This window comes from Podarcis vaucheri, assembly GCF_965113315.1.
Source record: "Podarcis vaucheri genome assembly, chromosome: 1".
Lineage (NCBI taxonomy): Eukaryota > Metazoa > Chordata > Lepidosauria > Squamata > Lacertidae > Podarcis > Podarcis vaucheri.
In genome coordinates this window covers 39,310,315-39,332,410 of record NC_138759.1, presented here as the reverse complement: position 1 = coordinate 39,332,410, position 22,096 = coordinate 39,310,315, and the positions used below count along the sequence as shown (strand labels likewise).

General features: G+C 37.4%; 1 protein-coding gene across 5 annotated transcripts in view; it reads right to left on the bottom strand.

Moving 5' to 3' along the window:
- The window catches only part of NOVA1 (NOVA alternative splicing regulator 1), a 151,715-nt gene that overhangs the window by 6,691 nt on the left and 122,928 nt on the right, over positions 1-22,096 (bottom strand). For 3 of the 5 annotated variants that reach the window (XM_082240464.1, XM_082240465.1, XM_082240467.1), the window contains exons 4-5: positions 21,613-21,684; positions 1-151 (exon numbers count right to left, since the gene is read on the bottom strand). The exon at positions 1-151 is cut by the window's left edge and continues 2,940 nt beyond it. In XM_082240464.1, coding sequence (XP_082096590.1) covers positions 1-151; positions 21,613-21,684 — 223 coding nt within the window. The remainder of the gene's footprint in view (positions 152-21,612; positions 21,685-22,096) is intronic. The other 2 variants (XM_082240468.1, XM_082240466.1) reach the window with 2 other exon arrangements.

Genomic DNA, 22,096 nt, shown 5'->3' with positions numbered 1-22,096 from the left:
TTACAGTGACAACCCTCTCTTGCAAGTTGATCCCATCAGGTTTCTGGGAAAGCTGTACCCAAGCCCCTGACTGCTCCATTATAGCCTTGACTGTAGCACCTCCCTTCCCTATTATCAGACCTGCTGTGCTGTTGGGAACTATAATCTTTACCTGTAATTAAACAAAAAAATATGAATAATACTACTGCTTTGCACATTCAACATACTTAATATATTTTGCTACCTGAAACAGGCAGAAGAACTGAAGCAGACATAAGACAGAATTAGGAAGCAAGTCATGTTCAACAAGTTTTTACATATATTCTGAGATAAGGTAGAATGGATTCTGAAAGAATTTTGGCATCACAGAAAAGGAAAACCCTTTAACTATTGAGTGAAATATTTAGACAAATCAACATATTATTAGGAAAATATTGACATTTCCCCCATCTTCTCATTTGCAGTATCCTTCCTTCATATTTGAGTTGATCAAACAACATCTGTGATGGCATCTGCTTCAAATATACCTTTGGTAATATATACATATATTAAATAAAACAGACAAGAATATACATTCTAAATCTGACTATTCAAATAAATAGCTTAAAAAAACCCTAAAGACTTTAACTGGCAAAGCAAGGCATCCATGTGGGGAAAGTGGCAGGACAATTCCTCTAATCTAGTAAATATCTCCTTCTCTCTCTCTCTTATATATATATATATATATATATATATATATATATATATATATATGAGAGAAGGGGAGATATATATATAAATAAATATCTCCTTCTCTCATATATATATATATATTCATGTTCATGTCTACATTCTGGAGAGTAAAAGAGTATGCATTTTTGCAATAAAATGTATCACTTGTCTGAGGAAAAATTAATGAGTCTGTTTGAAGAAAAAATAGTGAATTATGTAATTTCTCATGTTTTATTACGGTTGCAGGAATATTTTTATACGGGTTCCACCAATGAACTTTTTACTCCCAGAACTGAAGTTGTTTCCAGTGACAGAATTTCACTGATTTCAGTATTTCACTTCAGTAACAAATATCTAAAACACACATTTTATGTACATTTGCTTGGAAGTAAGTCCCATTCAACACAGTGGGGATTTACTTCTGTATAAATCTGCAGAGGATTGAGCTGCAAATGTCATACATTTTTTTTAATTCAGCAAGGGATTTAGATACTTGGCTGAATCCAGCGTACCTTCCTGCAAAAGAGGAGTTTCCTCCATTGCAGAAAGGTTTTTTCTCCAATAAAGGAAGCTTCTAGGGTTCAACCTGCTACTTTTAATTGATTATTTCTGACTGGCTGAATAAAACACAGCAATTTTTAAAATACCACTTTCTAGTATTTCCTACACAACACACTGTATACTGATACATGGCCACTAATTTAGTTATTGCATCTCAGACTGAGTAATAACAGTGAGCAACTACTAAATATGTAAATAAAGTTATTTTAATAATAGCCACTACAGTTACTCATAAATAATATTCTATGACATTGCAATCCTACAAATGTCGACTCAGAAGCCCTACTGTGTTTGGTGGGACTTGTTCCCAGATAAATTACAGTACTGCACCCTATATTAACCATAGCCAACTTGTTTCAAGCAGATTTAGCCACAACCTAATTGGATTATGAATACAAATATTTCCATCATGTAGCTGGTTATTCAGCTTCTTTTTTTTTTTGATAATTCTTGCTCTGTTCTATAACCTCATTCTATGGATTTCTCTCCATCATTGCAAATATGAGACTATTTTTTTCCACAGTAATCTACTACTGTCACACTTATAAATGGCTTATACTTTGCAATTTACCACACTGGAATGCCCCCATCCACCTTAAATTAACTTGAAGCAGTAGTTTCTAGATTAAAACAAAATAAAATATCCAAATGATCTGAGCATGAATAAAAATGCCAGATGTCAAGCTTAGCAAATATTGACAATATAAGGATATATACTCAGCCCAGACACAATTATCTACATCCATCTATTGATTTCTATATGTGGATCAGGTTTCCTACTTTCAGAAAAGCTGACTAAAGTGGTAAACTTCACATATTCCGTGAACAGCAGTGCACATCAAACACAACTATTCACAAATGTGTCCCTACTATGTGCAGACTAACAAAAGGTTTTCCTTTTGGAGCTTTAGGAGTGAAAGTATTTCGCCCGAGAATTAAGAATTATTGGTGATAAAAGGTTTTCACATGAAAGCTGGAGTTAGCTTGTTTTCTGCTTCTCCAGAGGGTAGGACCAGAAGCAAAGGCTTCAAATTACAAGAAAAGTGTTTTTGACTAAATATTATGAAGAACTTTTTGATGGCAAGAGCTGTTCGACATTGGAACTCACTACCTCAAAAGGTGGTGGACTCTCCTTCATTGGAAAGGCACCTAGAAGGTGTCTGGTGCCAAGAAGGCTGGACGCCTTTGCAAGCTGTTGGGCAAGAAAGGTAGAGCAGGAAAATTCCCTGTACCGATTGGTGCGTTTCTAAGGTGGTGAAAGTGAGTGGGCAGGACTTGATCCCAATATAAGGGACAATCTGCCTTCCCTCCAGCCTCTCCATTTGCAGCAGCACCCTCCCTGTCTCCCAGTGTGCTTCGGGGTCACCACTAGGGGACCACATAGGAACTTTTCCCAATCTGCATTTGGGATCACAGACTGGGTTTGTGCCTACTTCACACTGAATAGCAGGACAGCAGGACAGAGTGCTAGATGGTATTATTATTATTATTATTATTATTATTATTATTATTATTAAAGTTATAAACTGCCTTATACCTGGAGATCTCGGGGTGTTGTTTAAATAGGTTAATCTTCTTGATTTGATCACTTTTGGCAGTTCAGGTGCAGGAAAAGAAATAGTTTGGTTTAGCCTGGTGATGCCCTTTAGGCACCTTTCAGGTGACGGGTCGGCTCTGAGGTCCACTTCTGGGACTTCACTGTTCAGAGGGTGAGATAGGGGCCTCCTTTGAGGCCAAACTCCCTCATCCACCTGGGCTGGAGATGAGATAATGCCTTCTCACCTTCAGGGTGTGTCTGGGAATTGGGGCAGGCTAGGAAGCCATGCCCCAATTCCTTAGGCAAGGGCGGGTTGCCCAATGGCTACAGTTATACAGCTAAGTTAGTTCCCCCTCCGCTGATTTCAATTTAAGATCTAAATAAAAGTGACTCAGTTCAACCCCACCTTATGTGTCTGCCTCTTTATTTGCCTATCAGGGCACAATGTTACCATTGCCAGTTTTCTTGCTTAAAATGTTTGCATAACCCCCCCCCCCCAAAGCTCTAGACTTTGAAGTGATATAAACATGTAATTAAAGAAAGAAAAATACTTTCTCTAGACAACCTCTATAGCTTGTCTTTATTTTTTAGTAACCTTGAAAAGAAGAGGCTATTGAGCCTGCACAATATATCTATATCTATATGTGTGTAAGTGCACATACATCATTTCCTAATATGCATTGCACATTATGCACATTTGTCCTATCCTTCCTGGTATAATAAACATGCTTTGAATAGAGAAGAGGAAAACCTACGTCGATGCATACTTTTAATATCATTCCAATTGTTCATTTGTTTTTATTTTGTAGTCTAAAAGCATTATGTACTTCACACATTAATGTTTCATAGAGTTCAAATTACATTTGCAGGAACAATTGATGTATTCTGAATGGCTTCATTTATGTGTTTCAATTCTGTCTAATAATAAATGTGATTGTCTGCTCACTGAATTATACAATATACAATCCAATATACAAAATGGATACACATATTTTGGGTTACAAAATATCAATAGGAAGGTATAGAAGATCTCAATATATCTTCAAACAAGGTAGCAATCCTAGACATTGAAATTAATAAAAGACACGCATAGGATTGTGCTGGAAATCATTAAACAGTAAGTTTTGGCAAATGCAGGTAAATCTGTGTAGATTTAATGGCATTCTATCTAATAATATTCAATTAGTTCACTTTTTAAAATTCCTAGAACACTTTTAGAAAACTGGGTTAAATTTCCACCTACCCAAGTATGTGTACAGTGTGTGTGTGTGTTTGTGTGTGCTATTGCTCTTATCTCTCAAAGTAGTAGAGACAGGTTTGGTGGAGAAGTTGGCTAGACCAGGCCTCAGTTCCAGGTCTCACGAGGTCAGACAAATGGGCTTGAGACATGGCGTAAGTAAACAACCTCACCAGTCCTGGACACTATCTGTGGTGAGCTATGATAGACATCCTACTTCAGGCTTTGCAGAATGAGCTGGTTGTCCATGGGGATGGGAAATTGACATTTTTTTGCTTCTCATTCTCTGATTGAAAGAGGAATTATTTTGGGTCTACTATGCACCACCAGATACGGCGGTACATGTTTCAGGTTTGGTCAACTTCGCTTCATTTCTGAAAGATAACGAGGTGACAATTGGCAGGTTCCGTGTAGGTGCACGAGAGAGAAGAATGTAAATGAAATGTGTGAGAATTTCTGATGCAACCTGAATGGAGAAGAGTGGGATATTTAAAACAGCATGTCAAAGTTCCCAAGCTCAATGTGACCTGGGAGAGGGGGCACAATTGGAAAAAGTGGACTCACTGACCTTCCTCCAACCCTTCTAAATGTATCAGTGGTAATAATAGCGTTATTAAAATATGTAGGAAATGGTGATGATAATGCATGCAGAACCTCTTTAGGAGACCTTTAATGTGGACTACTAAGCCAATATTTGGAGCCACAGTTGAGTCACCCAGTCAAGGTAGTTACCGAGTCACATTGGTAGCTGGGATAGCTAGACTGAGGACCAACAGGCTGGCGGCTATATAAAGTTGCAAATTAGCATTTGTAATTGATAAAGATTATAATGCTATTTGAATCCATATTTGGGACTCATGGGTAGGATTCAACATTCTGTTATATATTTTACACCCCAAAGACTTATACTAATAGTATTTAATTAAACTTTCCCTAGGCAACAGACTGTTACTCTGAGACCCATCATCTCCTGCAGCCACTATCTGAATGAATGCTTCAGCAGAAGCTTTTCCAACAAAAACTAAGGAAGAATTAATAGAAAATGATCTCATATCACATGACTTCCTTGGACACAAGCTGAATCTTTAGAGAGCTCAATCCATTAGCTTTATGGCTGCTGTGTGGCACCAGTGGCACAAAGTATTTCTAAAAGATATGCTCTAGTTCAACCAAAAGTAATTGAGTTGAATAGAGAGATTACAGTGTAGAATTATATGGCCTATGTTTATCCAAGAATATGATTTAAAATGGTACTTATTGGCTATTAAAACCTGTTGCTCCATGACTAAAACTAAGGGGGATATAAAATCTTTCAGAACACTGTTGTTTTTTTGTTTTGTTTTTTTTGTTTAAATACATCCTGATCATCTCAGAACATGTAGAGGAGCAAACAGCCTGATTTATTCATGTATGTCTAAGTCTACATATGGATAACATTTTAGAAATTTAAAATATTGCTACCTAAAATGATACAAAAAATAAATTACAGCGGTACTTAGGCTGGTGATCTTTGAATACACAGTTCCTATTGCCTTCGTCTGGAAAGGCACAAAATGAATATTTCCGGTTTTCACTGATTAATGTTGAAGTCTTTATACCCGGGAGAAAATTCAAAACCATATTATATAATGTTAATATGAAATTAATAGCAAATAATTTGGCTGTTCATTTGGTTGTTGTGTAGAAAAGATGCATAACTGCTTCAGATATTTGAAAATAGAAGGTAGACTATGCAGCTTCCTGAAGCATAGTATGTCTAGAAAATATTGATTCAGACTCAGAGACTTGCTTGTGAATTAATTAAGCTCTTTCCCCAGGTTACATTAAACCCATGGAGAGAGAAGGAAGACTGCAGACATCAGGGGCAGCAACTAGTAAACTATGGTTAACAGCACTGGTACAAGCCATTATTAAGCCATGGTGTGAAGCTGGTTTAAGAACGACTTCCTGGTTTGTTTGCTCACATGTGTTAAGAAGCACAGTGAAAAGGCTTGTTCATATCTTAGGATATTAAACCACCTTAAAATATTATTTTAAAACCATCTTAAAAGATTATGGAAGCACAATAGATCCCTACAGATCACTAAGAACCTGTAGCCCCAAACTCACCTTAAAAGATTCTTTTGGTTTAATCCAATGTTTTGTGACTGGAAGGAGCCTCACACAATGGATATTTCCTTCTCCCTCCTGCCCTAAGCTTCTTTGTACCCCTGAAAAACTTCTCCAGAAGACACTGCTTTGCCTTTTAGAACAGTGGTTCCCAATTGGTGGTCCATGGAGATCTGTGTAACCCGCCCAGGGGTCCGTGGTGCCATTCACATCACAAAAACTACCATAGAGATGTTAACATTTTCAAAGTAGGAGGTCCGTAGCTTGGCTTTTGAAAAACAGGGGGTCTACAGTACTTAGGTAATTGGGAACCACAGTTTTAGAGTTTTGTGTCAGTTGATCAGATTGTATTTTCATTGCATCTTTATAACATCAGAGAATGATGCATTTAGCATATTAATAGGTATATATCAACCTATTTCTTATTTTCCTCTGGTGTAGAGCCAGTGTGGTGTAATGGTTAAGAGTGAGACTCGTAATCTGGTGAACTGGGTTCGATTCCCCGCTCCTCCACATGCAGCTGCTGGGTGACCTTGAGCTAGTCACACTTCTTTGAAGTCTCTTAGCCTCACTCACCTCACAGAGTGTTTGTTGTGGGGGAGGAAGGGAAAGGAGAATGTTAGCCGCTTTGAGACTCCTTCAGGTAGTGATAAAGCGGGATATCAAATCCAATCTCTTCTTAAGGCCAGAAACTATTTGAATATGTAAATTCCGAGTCGCTGAGTCACTACTGCAATCTTTTTCCTAATATGAAATATGTTTGTGTCTTTAATTTATTCTAATTTTTGTTTAAGTTGTTGTTCATGTGCTTATAATCAGAATTCTCATCCTACATCTACAAAATGAACTTGAACCCCCTTGAGAAATTACACAATGTTTCTATGGTTTCCACATCCTCTGTTTTAAAATTAGCAGCAAGTTTGGGCAATACTGATTTCTTCAAATGAATCATCTAGAAAACAAAGAAATTTGGTTAACAATTATGTATTCTAAACTGATGAAGGGTTTTTATGACTAGTTCTACAAAGAGAATTCCATGCACCCTTAGTTTGGGTGACTATTAAGCTTTTCAAAAACACTTAAGAATATGAAGGTAGTAATGAGGAACCTGTGGACCTTCAGATATTGCTGGACTCCCAATTCCTGTCAGCTCCAGCCAGCATGTCCAATGGTCAGGTATAATGGGATCTGTAGTCCAAGAACATCAGAGAGCCAAATGTTCCCTATTCTGGTAGTAAAGCAATTTAGCGGGGGGGGTGTGTGGTTAGGCATTGATACCTCTAGGGTATTTCCCTAGGGATAAGCTGAGATAAAATAATGTATCATAGAATAATCACTGATTGCTGGTCTGTCATTGACCCTATATCCAACAGAGACGCCTAGGGAAAAACCGAGAAAGAATCACCACTAAAATGTATCTGGCTTTACTAAGGTTGCCTGGGAAAACACTTCATTATGGAAGCATGATGGACCCCTAGAGATCACTAAGAACCTGTAGCCCCAAACTGTCCTTAAAAAAAAAAAGGCAAGTTAATTATCTAACATTCACAAGAATCTAAGAATTTTCAGACTGGCTTCTTTGCTTAACTTCCCTGTACACCATTTCCTCATACTAGCCACCATAGAAACAATATGTGAGCATATTGGAATGAATTACAAAAAAGGATAAGCTATGTTACCAAAGTGACTGTAGCTGTCAAAAAGCAAGTACCTAGTGCTTGCTTCCCTCATTGCTATGGTAATATGTGGAAACTGATCACATGTAGATGCCCTGATCATGTTGTTCATTTCCACACCCGAACAAACCCTCTCAATTTGTCCGCTTACAATGTCGTGGGAAAGAAAGATGCAGTCAGGGTGTTTCACATGTTCCAAGCTTCACAGATTACTGATGTGGTGTGGTAATCTAATCTTACCAAGCAGGTCTTTTGGTGGGTTTTCAAGTTATTTAAGATCAGGGTGTAAGGATAAATTCTTATGCACTCTTAATTGGGAATATATTTCCATTGAAATCAATAGAACATTAAAAAAGGAAGAAAACAGAGTAAGATTGCATACTCACACATATTTATGTGGCCCCTTTTCTTAGAAATTTGAGTGATTCATATTCTTAAAAATATTTTATTCTTATTTCCCTATGAATGGGGCATTAAGACAGAGATATATCAATGAAATGATTCTGCAAATGATAACATGCATTCTGAGTCTTAGATTTTGCAAAGCTACCATATATAACAAGTTAATGCATGCCATTAATGAATATAGAATGAATGTGGAATTAAAAATTCAACATGCAATCTAAGAAGAATGCTGCTATAACTCTGGTTTAGAGATTAGAAATGGACTCACAGGGAAGAATTATATCAGTTGTATTGGAATCAGGTTTAGGAATAGCTTAGGAAATGCTTTATAGCCTACTTACATTTTTTTATTTTAATAAGTTTGTCACAATGTTAAATTTCATTAAATCATGCTATAGCTGCAATCCCTTACCTGTCAATAAATCCCACTAAATTCAGTGGGACTTGCCTCTAGCAAGGCATGTAGAGCATTGCATTATAAGCTTACAATCCTATGAATACTTTCTTGGGTGTAAGTGACATTGAATTCAGCAGGACTTCTTACACGTATTCCCCAACCCTTCCTGCAAGGCATACAGTGCAGATAACATATAATTCCTGCATGTTTTCCTGTCTGGACAGCTTTCAGAAGCCAGCCCTCTAAAATCGACATTTACAGCTCAAACTTATTGCTTGAATGTTTGTTTAAACCTAAACACCAGGTTGGGACCTGGGAAGGGGGCTTTAATCCTTTGTGCCTTGCTGCAGTCTGGATCTGAAGGCCCCTAGCCCCAATAGACCTGTTACAATATTTGCATTGGAAGAAAAGCTTGCACTTACACCAATGCAATTCCAATTAAAAATGAAACTTTTCTTTCAGTGTTAATAGCAGGCACTGGAGGCTTGTTCTGAATCAGAAACATAATGTGGCTGGGTGGGTTGGGAAGAAGAAGAAGAAGAAGAAGAAGAAGAAGAAGAAGAGGAGTTTGGATTTGATATCCCGCCTTTCACTCCCTTTAAGGAGTCTCAAAGCGGCTAACATTCTCCTTTCCCTTCCTCCCCCACAACAAACACTCTGTGAGGTGAGTGGGGCTGAGAGACTTCAAAGAAGTGTGACTGGCCCAAGGTCACCCAGCAGCTGCATGTGGAGGAGCGGAGACACGAACCCAAGGAAAATGACCCTGCATTTGTTTAAAAAAGTATTACCATGATTAATAATTGAATTAATGGCATGTTGTCCAGTTTGTGCCTAAGTCCTACCTATTTGCTAGTTTACGGGGAGCCAAGTGTGATGCCCTCCAGTTGTTGTTATACTCTGACTCCCAACATCTCTGGCCACTGTTCCTGTTGACTTGTGATGGGAGTTGGAGTCAAACATGGGGAGGGCACCACATACCCCTGTACTAATTATCACCCTTTTGAAAATGCAACAATTTAACTGCGTATTTGATTCCAATATTATTTTATGAACTTTGCTTTAAAACAGCTAACATTTTGCAACAAGTGGAAACAGAAACCAATGACTGATGTTGGATTGCTTTTCAACTAAATTTAACAATAAGGTTGTAAAAAATGAAAATGCTCTTGTTGGTCAGAATGGTTGAATGCCAGTAAAAAGTATGAATAGCTAAAAGTAGGGTTGCTGTATTTCAAGAGCTAAAAATCAAAAAGTTGTTGCGCTTTTTTAGGGCAATTGCTCAATAGCACTGACCCCGAGCCTCCCACACCAGAGTCCAAGCCTGAAACAAGCCTAGGGTGCCCAAGCCAGAACCAGAGCCCAGGTTGCCCATGCCAGAGCCAGAGCTTGAGCCCAAGTCACCCGAGCCCAAACCAGAACTGCCTACAAACATTATTTTTATTATTTTTTAAAGACCAAAATCCAGGATGTTTGCTTTAAAACATAAAATTCCCACCAGATGGGCATGTAGGACCCCAAAAAGAGGGCATGCCTGGGAATGCCTGGACGTATGGCAACCCTACCTAAAAGGGAAGAGGTTCCTTTTACATGTGAAATTGCCAAAGCTGTAATGAGGCTATAAACAACAACAACAACGACAACATTGCTTGGATCAGAATCATAGGACAACTGAGCAGATGATTCCTGTTGGTGTGGCCTGTTCAGCAGAAATGCAACTGGCTAAACTGGTCTGGGGAAAAGGTATATCCTTTCCCCATATGAAATGTCAAAGGCATGCTCAAACAGAAGGTAATGTTACCAAATTTGGGTTTAGAAAGGAGCTAGAATAATTCCTGTTTGGCGAATGGAAAATCAGCTGTTTCAATGGTTTAGTGTTGCGTGTTTTGCAGTTTACTTCACTTTGTCTTCCACGCTTCCCCTCCTCACTCTTGATTCGGCTTTAGGGATCATTACATACTGAATCTCATTGGCTATGCATCATTTTGATGAAGATAAAATAAAGCTTCCTTTTGTTACTTTGACGAGTTGTAGATTGTTTAAAAGGTACTCAGCAGCACCAAGGTGACTGACCACCATTGTGGAAACCATGAACACAGGGAAAAGGAAGGGAGGGAGGGAGGAGGGAGGAGGGGCAGGGAGAGGGGGGATTTTGAAAATCTGCCCAGCAAAACCAAGTATTTTTCCCCTCAAAGATGTTCAGCTCTGCCATATTTGAGATGGATTCTCCTAGTAAGATATTTCCAAAGTACGGTGAGAAGTTGGAAGAGAGAGAGTAAAAGAAATATAGAAAGTTAACATCATTAACTTCCAAACAACTCCTGTGCTGGAACTGCTGTGCTGGAAATTGATGAACTCAGGAAACCAGATTTGGAAGATGAGAATTAACTTTGAATTGCAAATTTATACTGTAAGGGACTGCCTGTTTGTAGGACAAAAATGCAATCTTAAATTATAAATTATTTATAGATTAAATACTCATAAATCAACTCACAATATAAAGTCTTCACTATTGCTCTCACATACAAGCATATTAATTTGGACATTTAATATTACTGACAGCAGGGTTTTATTCCAGGGTCTGGGTTGTAAATGAGATCATATTTCAAATATCCATGTTAGAAACAAAATATGTCAAGGCATTCTAAAAGTAATCTCAGTATCAGAATATGTTGGTTAACTGTTCAAAGGTATTTACCACCCAGAATGTTCACAGACTACAATTTATACAAAACATCTCACATGTTATTGCATTTGTGAACTAAGTGCCACAGGTAAATATGCAATTCTTTGTAAAATTATAGTTCATACCATTTTAAAGTTTGCTCAGAATGGTATCTCTCGAGTAGGCGTATTGCATTTTGTGACATGCATATAAATCAACATACAACTTCTATTCATGATAGAAGTTTGATAGCATGTGCCCATAACAATATATAAACTTTCCAGTTGCACCAAGTCAAAGCCAATCATGACTAGCATTCTGTTTCCAAAGCCACATGGAAGCCAAAAAGCAGAACAGGAAGGATATAACCATCATCTGTCTTTTGTCCCCAGCACCTGATATTCAGAAATACATTGCAACTGAATGTGTTAGTCTATTTACAGATGACTGCTATGAAGAGTCCATGGTAGAATAATTGCCACTTTTAAAGCCATTCCAGGCTCACCCCAACCAGGATAAAAGATGGGTTTGAACAGTATCCTTCTTCCTTCAAACTGGTTTCACAACCAACTTTCTTCTACCCCTGACATGGATGCACCAAAAGTGAGGAAGTGGTTATGAAGAATAATCTTGCTGAAGAGACTTCTGGCAGAAGACCTTTTTCTTCATCCAAACACAGAGAAGTCTGCAACATTCAGTTAGCCCCTCCAGGGAATATTCCCTCCAGGAAATTTAGGGTTACTTCCTGAGATGGCCTATAACACGTGTGGGAGAACTTTTTTCTCCATATGTTTTAGAACTATCAATCCCATCAAGGATGATGGGAGTTATAGTTCAGCAACATCTGGAAGTCCAAAATTTCCTCATTCCTGGGCTACAGCCATTTGTAGACTTATAACCAATAAACCTGTCTAATCCTTTAAAAAAAAACTAATCTAAACTGATAGATTTTATATGCTTATTAGGTGTTGTGCGGAACGTATTACCAAGCAAAATTTAGCATTATGAGAAAGGGTGTGTGTGTGTTACTGGGATCCCATTCTCCTCATCTTGTGACTAATTTTAAAAATGTCTATTTTGACTTCTTTGTTCCTTTCCCCTCCTCTGAATTAAAACATCCAAGCACTTTAGCCTTTCTTCATAGGGAAAGTGTTCAAATCACTTCAGCTTCCCTTGTGTACTTCACTGCAAAGGTAACCCAAAATAATGTGTGCCTTAAGAAATTTGTGGGTTGCACATCTTTTCTATTTATATTTTGTTCATTGGAAAAATGAAATGAAATCCAAATCCTAGAAAAAATATTATGTGCTATATGTAAGAATTCTCAAGTGCAATCCTACCCCCGTGACTATGCTGATGTCTGAGAAGGTTAGAACATGTAGGTTGAGGTTCTAGTGTGTGTGGCAGGGGTAAGAGTGGTGCTGGTGGGGTTGTGCTATATGCATATGCCCTGCAGAAATATGCTGCTGTTGTGGCATAGGAAAAAGCAAGAATTAATTGTGTCTCCCTTCTGCCTGGCTGGCTATAGCTGACAGGCCTGAGACAGAGTGGTGGTTATGCCACTCTGTTCTTCCTTGTCAACACTTAAGGCTGCTCTCCTAGTGACTTGCTTATTTCTGACAATTTCATTTTAACACCACTAGCGGGAAACGGTGGTCTAAAAAAAGTGTTGCATCGAGTCCCCGTCCCCCCCGATATCTCCATGAATGGCATTAATTTGAGGCTGGTTTCACAATAAATCTCTTCCAAAAAGCATCAGTTTAAGTAATAAAGCATGCATACACCATTACTGTTAAGTCACTATATCATTTTTAATGGGCTCAGTTAATCAGTTTATGCCATCATACTAGTTCTAACCGTAATATTCAGGCTGCAAGCCTAAACTTACTTTATTATGGAATAATTCTCTATGAAGACAATGGGAATTTCTTCTGAATAAAATTGCACAGAATTGCACTGACTCTGAGAAGAGTGAAACAGTTAACAGTGGAAACCTGTAACACTGGGTTCACTGGGGCTGACTTATAGTTTAGGACTACATGCTTACTTTCGCATGATAGTATAATTGGCACTGCACTCTTACAAAACTGTAGGAAGATTTGAGCAGTGTGACTTCTGCTTGAAAATTAATTTTGTCGAACCCTGATGAAACTTGAGATAATGTGAAAGTAGCACAACAGTGTTTTAAACAGGTGTTTGATCAAGTTTCTGACATAACTGAAGTTTGTGCCTACTAGATTCAACAACAGGATGTGATACCTTTGTATAACTGAAAGACTATATTAAACAAAATAATTTGAATTGGTCAGATTACACTTACACTATGCAGATGGTGCCCTAGCTATGATTATTTTTATTATTTTTTAAAAAAGCACCAAAACAAAACATGGCTATGTTACCATATTACTGGATTGTCTACCAGTGTTTCCCAAACTTGGGTCTCCGGCTGGTTTTGGACTACAGTTCCTACCATCCCTGACCAGTGGTTATACTAGTTAATGCTGATGGGAGTTGTAGTCCCAAAACAGCTGGAGACCCAAGTTTGGGAAAGCCTGGTGTAAACTAAAAAGTATTTTTGTTTATGTACCACTAAATAATGAAAAAGTGCTCAAAGGTAAGGACACAAATCTTGCATTTGTCTACACATGTGCATGAGACCCAGCACTGAAATTAGGGAAAATTTGAAGTGTTGCATATTACTGAAGGTTCTGAACATCTTTCACAGGTGGTGAAAATAGTGGAGAAAAAAGACTTGCTGTTTCATTGTAGCATTGCTTTGCTGAGAGCAAGCAAGCTGTTTGATAGATTCTGAAAACTGAAACTGCAGGCACTACTGTTTTTGAACAGAAAGTGAAAAGTAGCTGATGTGTGTAGATTTCTGAACAAGAAGCATGGGCTCTGTAATTGCTTATTGTTGAATTGAATGTATTACTGACCAGTTTCTTCAACAAAAATAAGGATTTTTTCTTAGTTTTTGTTGTGGTGATGGGGTAGCTCCAGTCTTCAAGCAGCAGAAATAATTACTGCATGCACCTTGCTTTTATTCTGGTATTTCCTGTCATAAACAGACAACATACCAGCAAAATTAAAGGTTATTGTACTCTTGGCCAAGATTCACAAATACATTAGCATAGTTCTATACAATGGTTGAGCAACACACGAGGAGAAATTGTGTAGGCAGTGCATACGTTGGCCCCACTCCATGTGTGTGGCCTCAAGTTTGACGTTTTGTTGGGGTTTATAAGGATGGGCAAATGAATGAGGGGTTCCGGAGCACATGAAGGCTTCTATGTGCATTCAGCTGAATGCGGGAGCCCCCTTCATGTTCCGTATGTGAAAGGGACTTGGGGTGGGTGGGCAGAACGTATACATGCAAGACCTCCCTTCCCTCTTCACAAATTCATTTCGAATGCCTGAAGTGGCCATGTTTGTTTCAGTGAACAATGCTGCAATTGTGATTGACACATAAATCGTGGAGCTGTAAATTTGTCATTAATTCATTGGCTTGCTTTCTTAGCTTCCATTTGGAAACCCATTTGAAATAAACATTTCATTTAATTTCTCACAGGAGCTTGAATGTTATCGGCTTGAAATGCAGCTTCAGCCTCTGAAACAAAGCACACTTTAGCCCTAACCCTGAAATACAATGAATTGTGATTGCAGGTAAGCAACTGACGATCGTAGCTTACTCTGAAAATTAATATCCATAGAATAGTTTATTCATTTAGGTGACCCAGGTCTACAATGCTTTCTGTTTTGGTGATGCATGTATTTCAGTAATGGGGCTTAGAATTAGTAGATGACTTATAAGAAGTGGAAAACCCCCCCTCAAAATCATGGTCATGATAGAATTCTCTTTCTTTTCTTTATAATCAGTGTTTTAACCATGCAAACTGATTCAAAGGCACTCTATTTCTGCTTCCTTAATACTGCAGAGAGAATTTGTTTGATTGGGAGAGAAACAATGATAGGTTGAGATGGATAATAGCTAATAATGTTCCAAGGAGGATGCTAGTACTGATATCACCTGCACGCCTATGAAGTGATTATCTGCTACAACAGTGTGTGCATGAACCAGCTGAGTCGTATTTCATTTATTTGTTGCACATCATTAATTATGAACAATTTAAAGGTTTCCCAACATCAGGATTGCTAATGTCTTTTTCTTGGCAGATTCTCAAGCATGAGAAACATGCAATTAGATGTGTTAAATTCTATATTATTGATACTTATAAAAGAGCAGCTGAATAATTTATTTCACTGATAATGAAAGGTTTTCGTATTTCTGTCTATGCCATGAATTATTTTGTAGGAACATACCAAGGTTGCAAGCCTAGATAGTCATTGATGTGTATGTGAGACTTTTGCAAATGTTCACTGCAGCCAATCACTAGGCTGAAAAGGTAAGTAATTTTAAAGAGAAATACAGCTTGCCCATTACGCTAGGTGGCTAGCTGCTGAAAACATTAAGTACACTTCTGCTGACATTCCACATGTATTTCCATGGCTGCCAATGGCCAAGATGCTGTTCAAAAGTTGTGCAGAAATTATTTATAGCTATACCTCTCTATGTACACTTAAAACACATCAAATAAAACTCTTATTAGCAAAGAACGAAAATCACAGTTGCACTCCCAGCCACAATAGTCAGCAGCATTCAGATCTATGACAATAACTGAGCCAACAAAATGCTTTCTGAAAGACCCAGGCTTAGGCTTGATGGTTTAATAAGTTCAGTGTCAAGGTTTGGAAGAGTCAAGTTTGTGAAGCCTGAGGATGTTGGCTGAACTTTTGTCCTTCCTGGCTCACTAGAACAGTCTGATCAAACTTGGCTAATTGGATTACAGAAGTTATCAATGCCTATTTGGTGAAAGGCAAGATCCTAATGGCAATAAAGGAAGTTGTGGTGAGACCCTGCTTACTGAATAATTCTCAGCCAGTTTTGAACACTTCAGATTTTGACATAATGGTGTGGTATCTTAACCCAGTTTATCCTGAATGATATTACCTGAACCCATTTCACAAACTGGCAGACCTAGTTTTGTCATCAAAAGTGTCTTAGTCACCCTACGGGACAACCTGCACCAGCAGATGGGATTAGGGTTGTGATGGCTGGTGATGCCTGAACCTAGTAGAACTGCTTTGGGACCAAAAAGGTTATGTAGGCAGAGCCAAAGAGGTCTAGATTTCTCCCTACCCTCCTCCCTTGCACAGAAATAGTGGATACTGAAGATGAACACATAAGGTCAACAGTAAAATTTAGAATTTAATCTGCTATCCTATGCACACTTACTTGGGAATAAGTCCCACTGAACTCATCAGGACTTACTTCTGAGTAGGTATGTATGTAGGATTGTACTGTCAGTGACTTATAACTTAGAGGTAAACAGAAAATGCATGTATATAAAAAAGTAAACCATCAACATAATTTTACCTCCTTTCCTGCAATTAGAACTATAGTCTCATTCATATGTGCTGCAACAAATAAAAGTTACCATACTTGTGGAAGTTTAAGGACTATCAGATAAGCTTAACTCCCACACTGTCCCAACATGCCCAGATAGCTAGTTATGTATCTCTTAAATTCTATGTCTGATAGTGCATACATGTCAGAAATAGAACTTAATCTCAATCTTGCACACTTACCATTTTAACTCAATAATACCTAATTTTGAATAGACATGTAGATGCTGGCCTGCATTGCTTTTTCCTATGCCACTGATGGTGAGGGGAACTGGGGCAGCGAGGAGGCCATTCCATCTGCCTGCCTACCCTGCTCCTAGGTGTCCAATCAGCTTTGCCCCAGCAGACATAATAAATAGGTCTGGATGAAAGGGGGGTGCAACTCTATTGCTTCCCCAGAAACTCTCAGTAATTTTCCCACCGTTACCCTTCTGGACCACCAGGCAGAAATGGGATGAGAGGAATACACTATACTCTTTCCTAGGTCACAGATAGAGTGCTGCAAAAGTGCTGGGGCAGATATTCCTGTTGCCATGTCCACAACCACTTTTGCACCCATTTTGACTGGTTCCAGAGATATTGGAACTGGCCCTCTAGCCTTACCCCAATGCAATACAATTAAATTTATGGAAATGGTAAGCCAGACTTGCATACCAGGCTCATACATCACTGCTCCCTATTCCCTACCTTGAACCAATACTCTTGATGTATCCCGTTATTAAAAAAAGTGAACGGGTCTTACTTAATCAATCCTCCTTTACAGATTACTTAAACAAGTTGTGTTCACAGAGAAAGCTATTTTTAACATTGATACATTTAGTACGCTCAGATGTGAACCAGACATTTCCCTGTATAATTTGGGATTTGATATGACTATGTAAAATGTCTACCCAGATATGTTTTTTAAAGATAGCAGTTGTTTGTATTTGATGTAGTTTCATTAGATGTTGCTGAAATTATTTTGCTTTGATGATAGTAGACTATGTTTAATCAAACTTATTGCTGAAGTTGCAATGTATGTATTCTGGCATATGCTTTATGAAACCCTTTCATGTAGTTGGCTACTTTGTGGCAAGTAGTTTACAACTGAGGAAGTTTAGAAAAATTATCTCTTTCAAAGGAAAACATAGGTATACACATCCTTTCCTTTGAGAATCTCTCACTCTTTCAGTTGAGAGGAACCATGTCACCTTTTGCTTGTATTCCAGCCTTGTTGATTCTGGTAATTAGGATTTAATAATGGTTTCTCAGCTCTGCATCATTAATTATTACAGTAGATTTGTAATGCTAACTTGCACTCTGTAATGCTTTTATAATGTTTTAATGCTACTGATCTTTATTATTGATAACATTGTTAATCTTCTTTTCTGTAATGCTTAAGTTGTATTAAGTAAAGGGAATATATAACCTATGTGCCTAAAGATTTGTCCTTGAATCTGAAAATTTCTGTGCACTGATAAGAAGGGGGACTAACCCCCCCCTTTAATGTGGCAATTGTTGCAGAGGGAACTGAGGTGAAAAGCCAAACTGTCAGACTCTGTGTCTGCTACATAGAAATCAGGCTTAGATTTCCCCTCTGAACAGAGCAAAATTGTCACAATGCTACTTTACACATTGGCATGTTTTGCTTAAAGGGTTCTGCAAGGTCTCATGCTATGGTGTTCGATATGGAAATGAAGCTCCTGGATAAGGTCATCCATAGACCTGGGTTGATTACAGTCATCTGATTTTAGGAAGGTAGTGCAAGTCTTCACCCAGAGTTTTAGGGCAGAGACAGACAAACAAACTAAAGCATTATTTATTTTATTAAACCAATACCCCCACCATTCCTCCAAGTTCAAGGTGACGCATATGCTTCCCCAAAGCCTGTCGAATACACTGAGGATAGTTCTCACAATGGAGGCAAGTACGTCCTACTTAATTCGTTCAATTTGATCTATCATCATTCATAACCTATGCCATCTACAACTTCTTATTTCTCCCCAAGTCCCTTTCTTAACACTGCATTTTTGGAGTCCCTTTCTTTCCATTACACAATTTCTTATTTCTTCCTCTGAATACATAATGGGACATAGACACTAAATCCTCTCCCTTTCTTATCTCATTCTTCTCTATGGTTTTAATAATTTAACCAGAACCAATGATTACACTACCATTTATTATTATAATCATCATTACTATTTAAATGCAGGATAAATACTGAGAATCGCAACAGTAGTGAGCCAATATTTTCCTATGGTATGAATAAAGTTGAGCAACTGAATTAAATAAAATCAGAATTAAGACTATACTACTTTAGAATTTATACTACTTTAAAACAACAGACAACACGGATTAAATTTGCTACTAGCACATGTATTCATTGGTCTCCAGAAAAAGAAAGAGCTTGAATCAATATTACTGTAACACAAAATATTCACAGTTCCTGTTCTAATAAGGGGAAAGAATAAAGCAACAAGATCACACTAACTTCACTGGCAATGGCAGAAGTTATGTTAAGGACACATTCCAAATCATTTAGTGAAATCTACTAAGGGCATTTTGTGGCATGTGGAAAAACATAGTTTAAGGAACAGTACCATAAATCTAGCATGAATCTAGCTCAGATTGTTTAAAATATCTGAATAAACTATACACTGAAGCCAGTGTGGTGTATGAAAAATGAAATTCCAGGCATGACTTTGGTTTTGAATTTTATCCTGAGTGTTACTGAATGCAGCATTTCTTCCTCAGAACAAATAGGAAAACAAAATATATATCTGTACAGTTGTGTTTGAAAACTATCAAGCTGAAACCAATTTTCATGTGACAGCCGCAGTGCAGATACTTGGCAATATGATGGTGCTGAATGTTAATCATAGCTACAGTCTAGAAACAATTGCCAGCTACTTCACTTATCATCAGAATTAACAGCACAACCATAATTGTCTTATGTGCTGCATGTTTCCTGCTGAAATAGTAGTCTAGAGAATAAAATAAATTATACCAATGAAAAAATGCAGACATATTTCCAGAAGCTAGCTTAAGACTGCAACATCTTTCTTCATATACAACAGTGTCCAAAAGAGAAATGAATTTAAATATACATACAGTGTATATCACCTTACACTAGACTAAAAATAGAAACAGTTCAAACAGTTTCAAAACAAGTCAGAATCTAGCCATTGGTTATGAAGCTGCCTTGTTTAGCTATTAATTGAATGAACGAATGATTTATTATAGTAACAGACCAATATAATTAGGTACACAAATAAAACATACAGCTAATTAAAATAATTTAAAATAATATATCCCAAATAAGATGGAATTCTACAATACTTGACTTTCCTCTTTCTTTCTTGGATGATACTTTTTGTTTTGCCAGTTTAATTTTCTTGGACTGATTCATATCACCAGCAAATTGCAGAGAGATTAGTGCTTGGTTGTTATCACAAGAAAGAATTGCCTTGCTGCATCAGAGCAGTGTCCTCCAGAATCTAGTCCAGCATTCTATCTCCAGTTAGATGGTGGAAGCTTAAAAGTAGGGCATGAAAAAGGCAGCCACCCCCCAATTTGATTGTCAGTCATGTACTCCAACAAATACTGGCTCTTAATACAGAGCATAATAATTTCAACATGCTTCATTTTAAATGCTTTAGATTTAAATGTTTTTTACCAAAATCCTCAAAATCAATATAACATTTTTAGATGAAAATGTGCCTGATTGTTGTTCAAAGAATTACAGAGGGTTGGAGGCAAAGAATCATGAGTTGGAAGGAAAGGAAAAAAGCTGCTCATGCTGTCTTGCACATGCTTGTGAAATATTTCTTACAGTGCTAAAATAGTTCTCTTAGTTTCCTGCTTGCACAAATAGAAAAACATCTTTGGTTTTAGTCTCATTTTTTTTTACACAATGTTCCAGCTTGGGATATAAAATAAAAGCAAAAGACTCCTTTTGTATGCAAAAAAAAAAAAAAAGTGCTTTGGATCCAACTCACTTTATTTTTATTTTATTTAACAAATTTTATATGAAGCTTGATTGTAGGGGAACCTCTAAGTGGTTGACAAGAAATATTAAAATTATCAACAAAGATCTAAATATCCTAAATATTATTCTATGATGTACAGAATGAAAAGTAAATAAATTGCTTATGAGCTTAATAAATGTCAGTACTGAAGACTATGAATTACAAATAAGATTGTGCATTAAAGACCATAGAATAAGAAAATAATCATTACTTGCTCAAGCTAAAATAGCTTTGATCTTACAAAACAAATTTATTTTAGTCTAGGACTATAACTATTTATTCGTTTTACTTTATTCTAGGACTATAACTTCTCATAAAACCCCCCAATGTGTAAACAGGCATGCTAATATAGGAAACATATTCTTCTTTATAAACAAGCACAGTCTATCAACCCACACTGTGAATGATACATTATACATAAAGACCTCAGTCCAAAGAGCTGCATACTGAGCTCTGTATGTCCTCCACAATTTTTGAATCATTTTGTCCTGACAGCAGCACCCTGAGCTGCTTGGGAAGCCTTGGCCAATTCAACAATCCCCCAGTGTAACCTAAGGAACAGCTGTTGGGGGGGGGGGTAGAAGTGAGAAAATCTGATGAGCAGAAGCAAGCTCTATTTGCCCCTCAAGGGCTACTTGGATTGCAACCACAAACGTTATGTACGGGTATCTTAAAATAGATTTTTAAAAATGTATTTCATTTACCAAATTAAAAATAATATTATTTATACAACAGCATTAGATATCCATGATTATGGGTGTATATATGCAAATGAACAAAGAAAACCTTAACCCACCATATCTTTTTCTCCAGTTTGCAAGCTGCCGCTCGTGAAAAGTATGGTGTAGATGGTAGAATGATACTGTACCTGATTAGCTCTGGAGGTGGTCATGGGATCAGATGGAGAGGACTTGGTGGTAGTTGGGGATGATGGCAATGTCTGGGAACAAAGCAGTTCAGGAGCAAATCAACCTCAACAAGCCTTAGACTGAACAGTTAAAAAAAATTAAACAAATGTAATGTAATTGAAAATTAAAGAGAAAAAGCCTGAGACCTAAATTGTTCTTTCTCATTGAAACTTAATGGAATTTAATGCCAATTAAGCAAATAACTAATGCATGTAAGTATGCATGCATATGCATGTAAAACAAATTAATGGCTTAAAATTAAGATGGTAAACTCACAAAATAAAAAAATATGCTGACCATATGAATAATATTTCTTTCCCATACTTGATTCTAAGGGAAAGCAAAAACCAGTAGAAGCAAATACAAATTCCAACAAGTTCAATGAGCAGATGTCGAAGTTTATATCTGATATAATATTCTCCCTCTCATTGCATCTTGATTTTT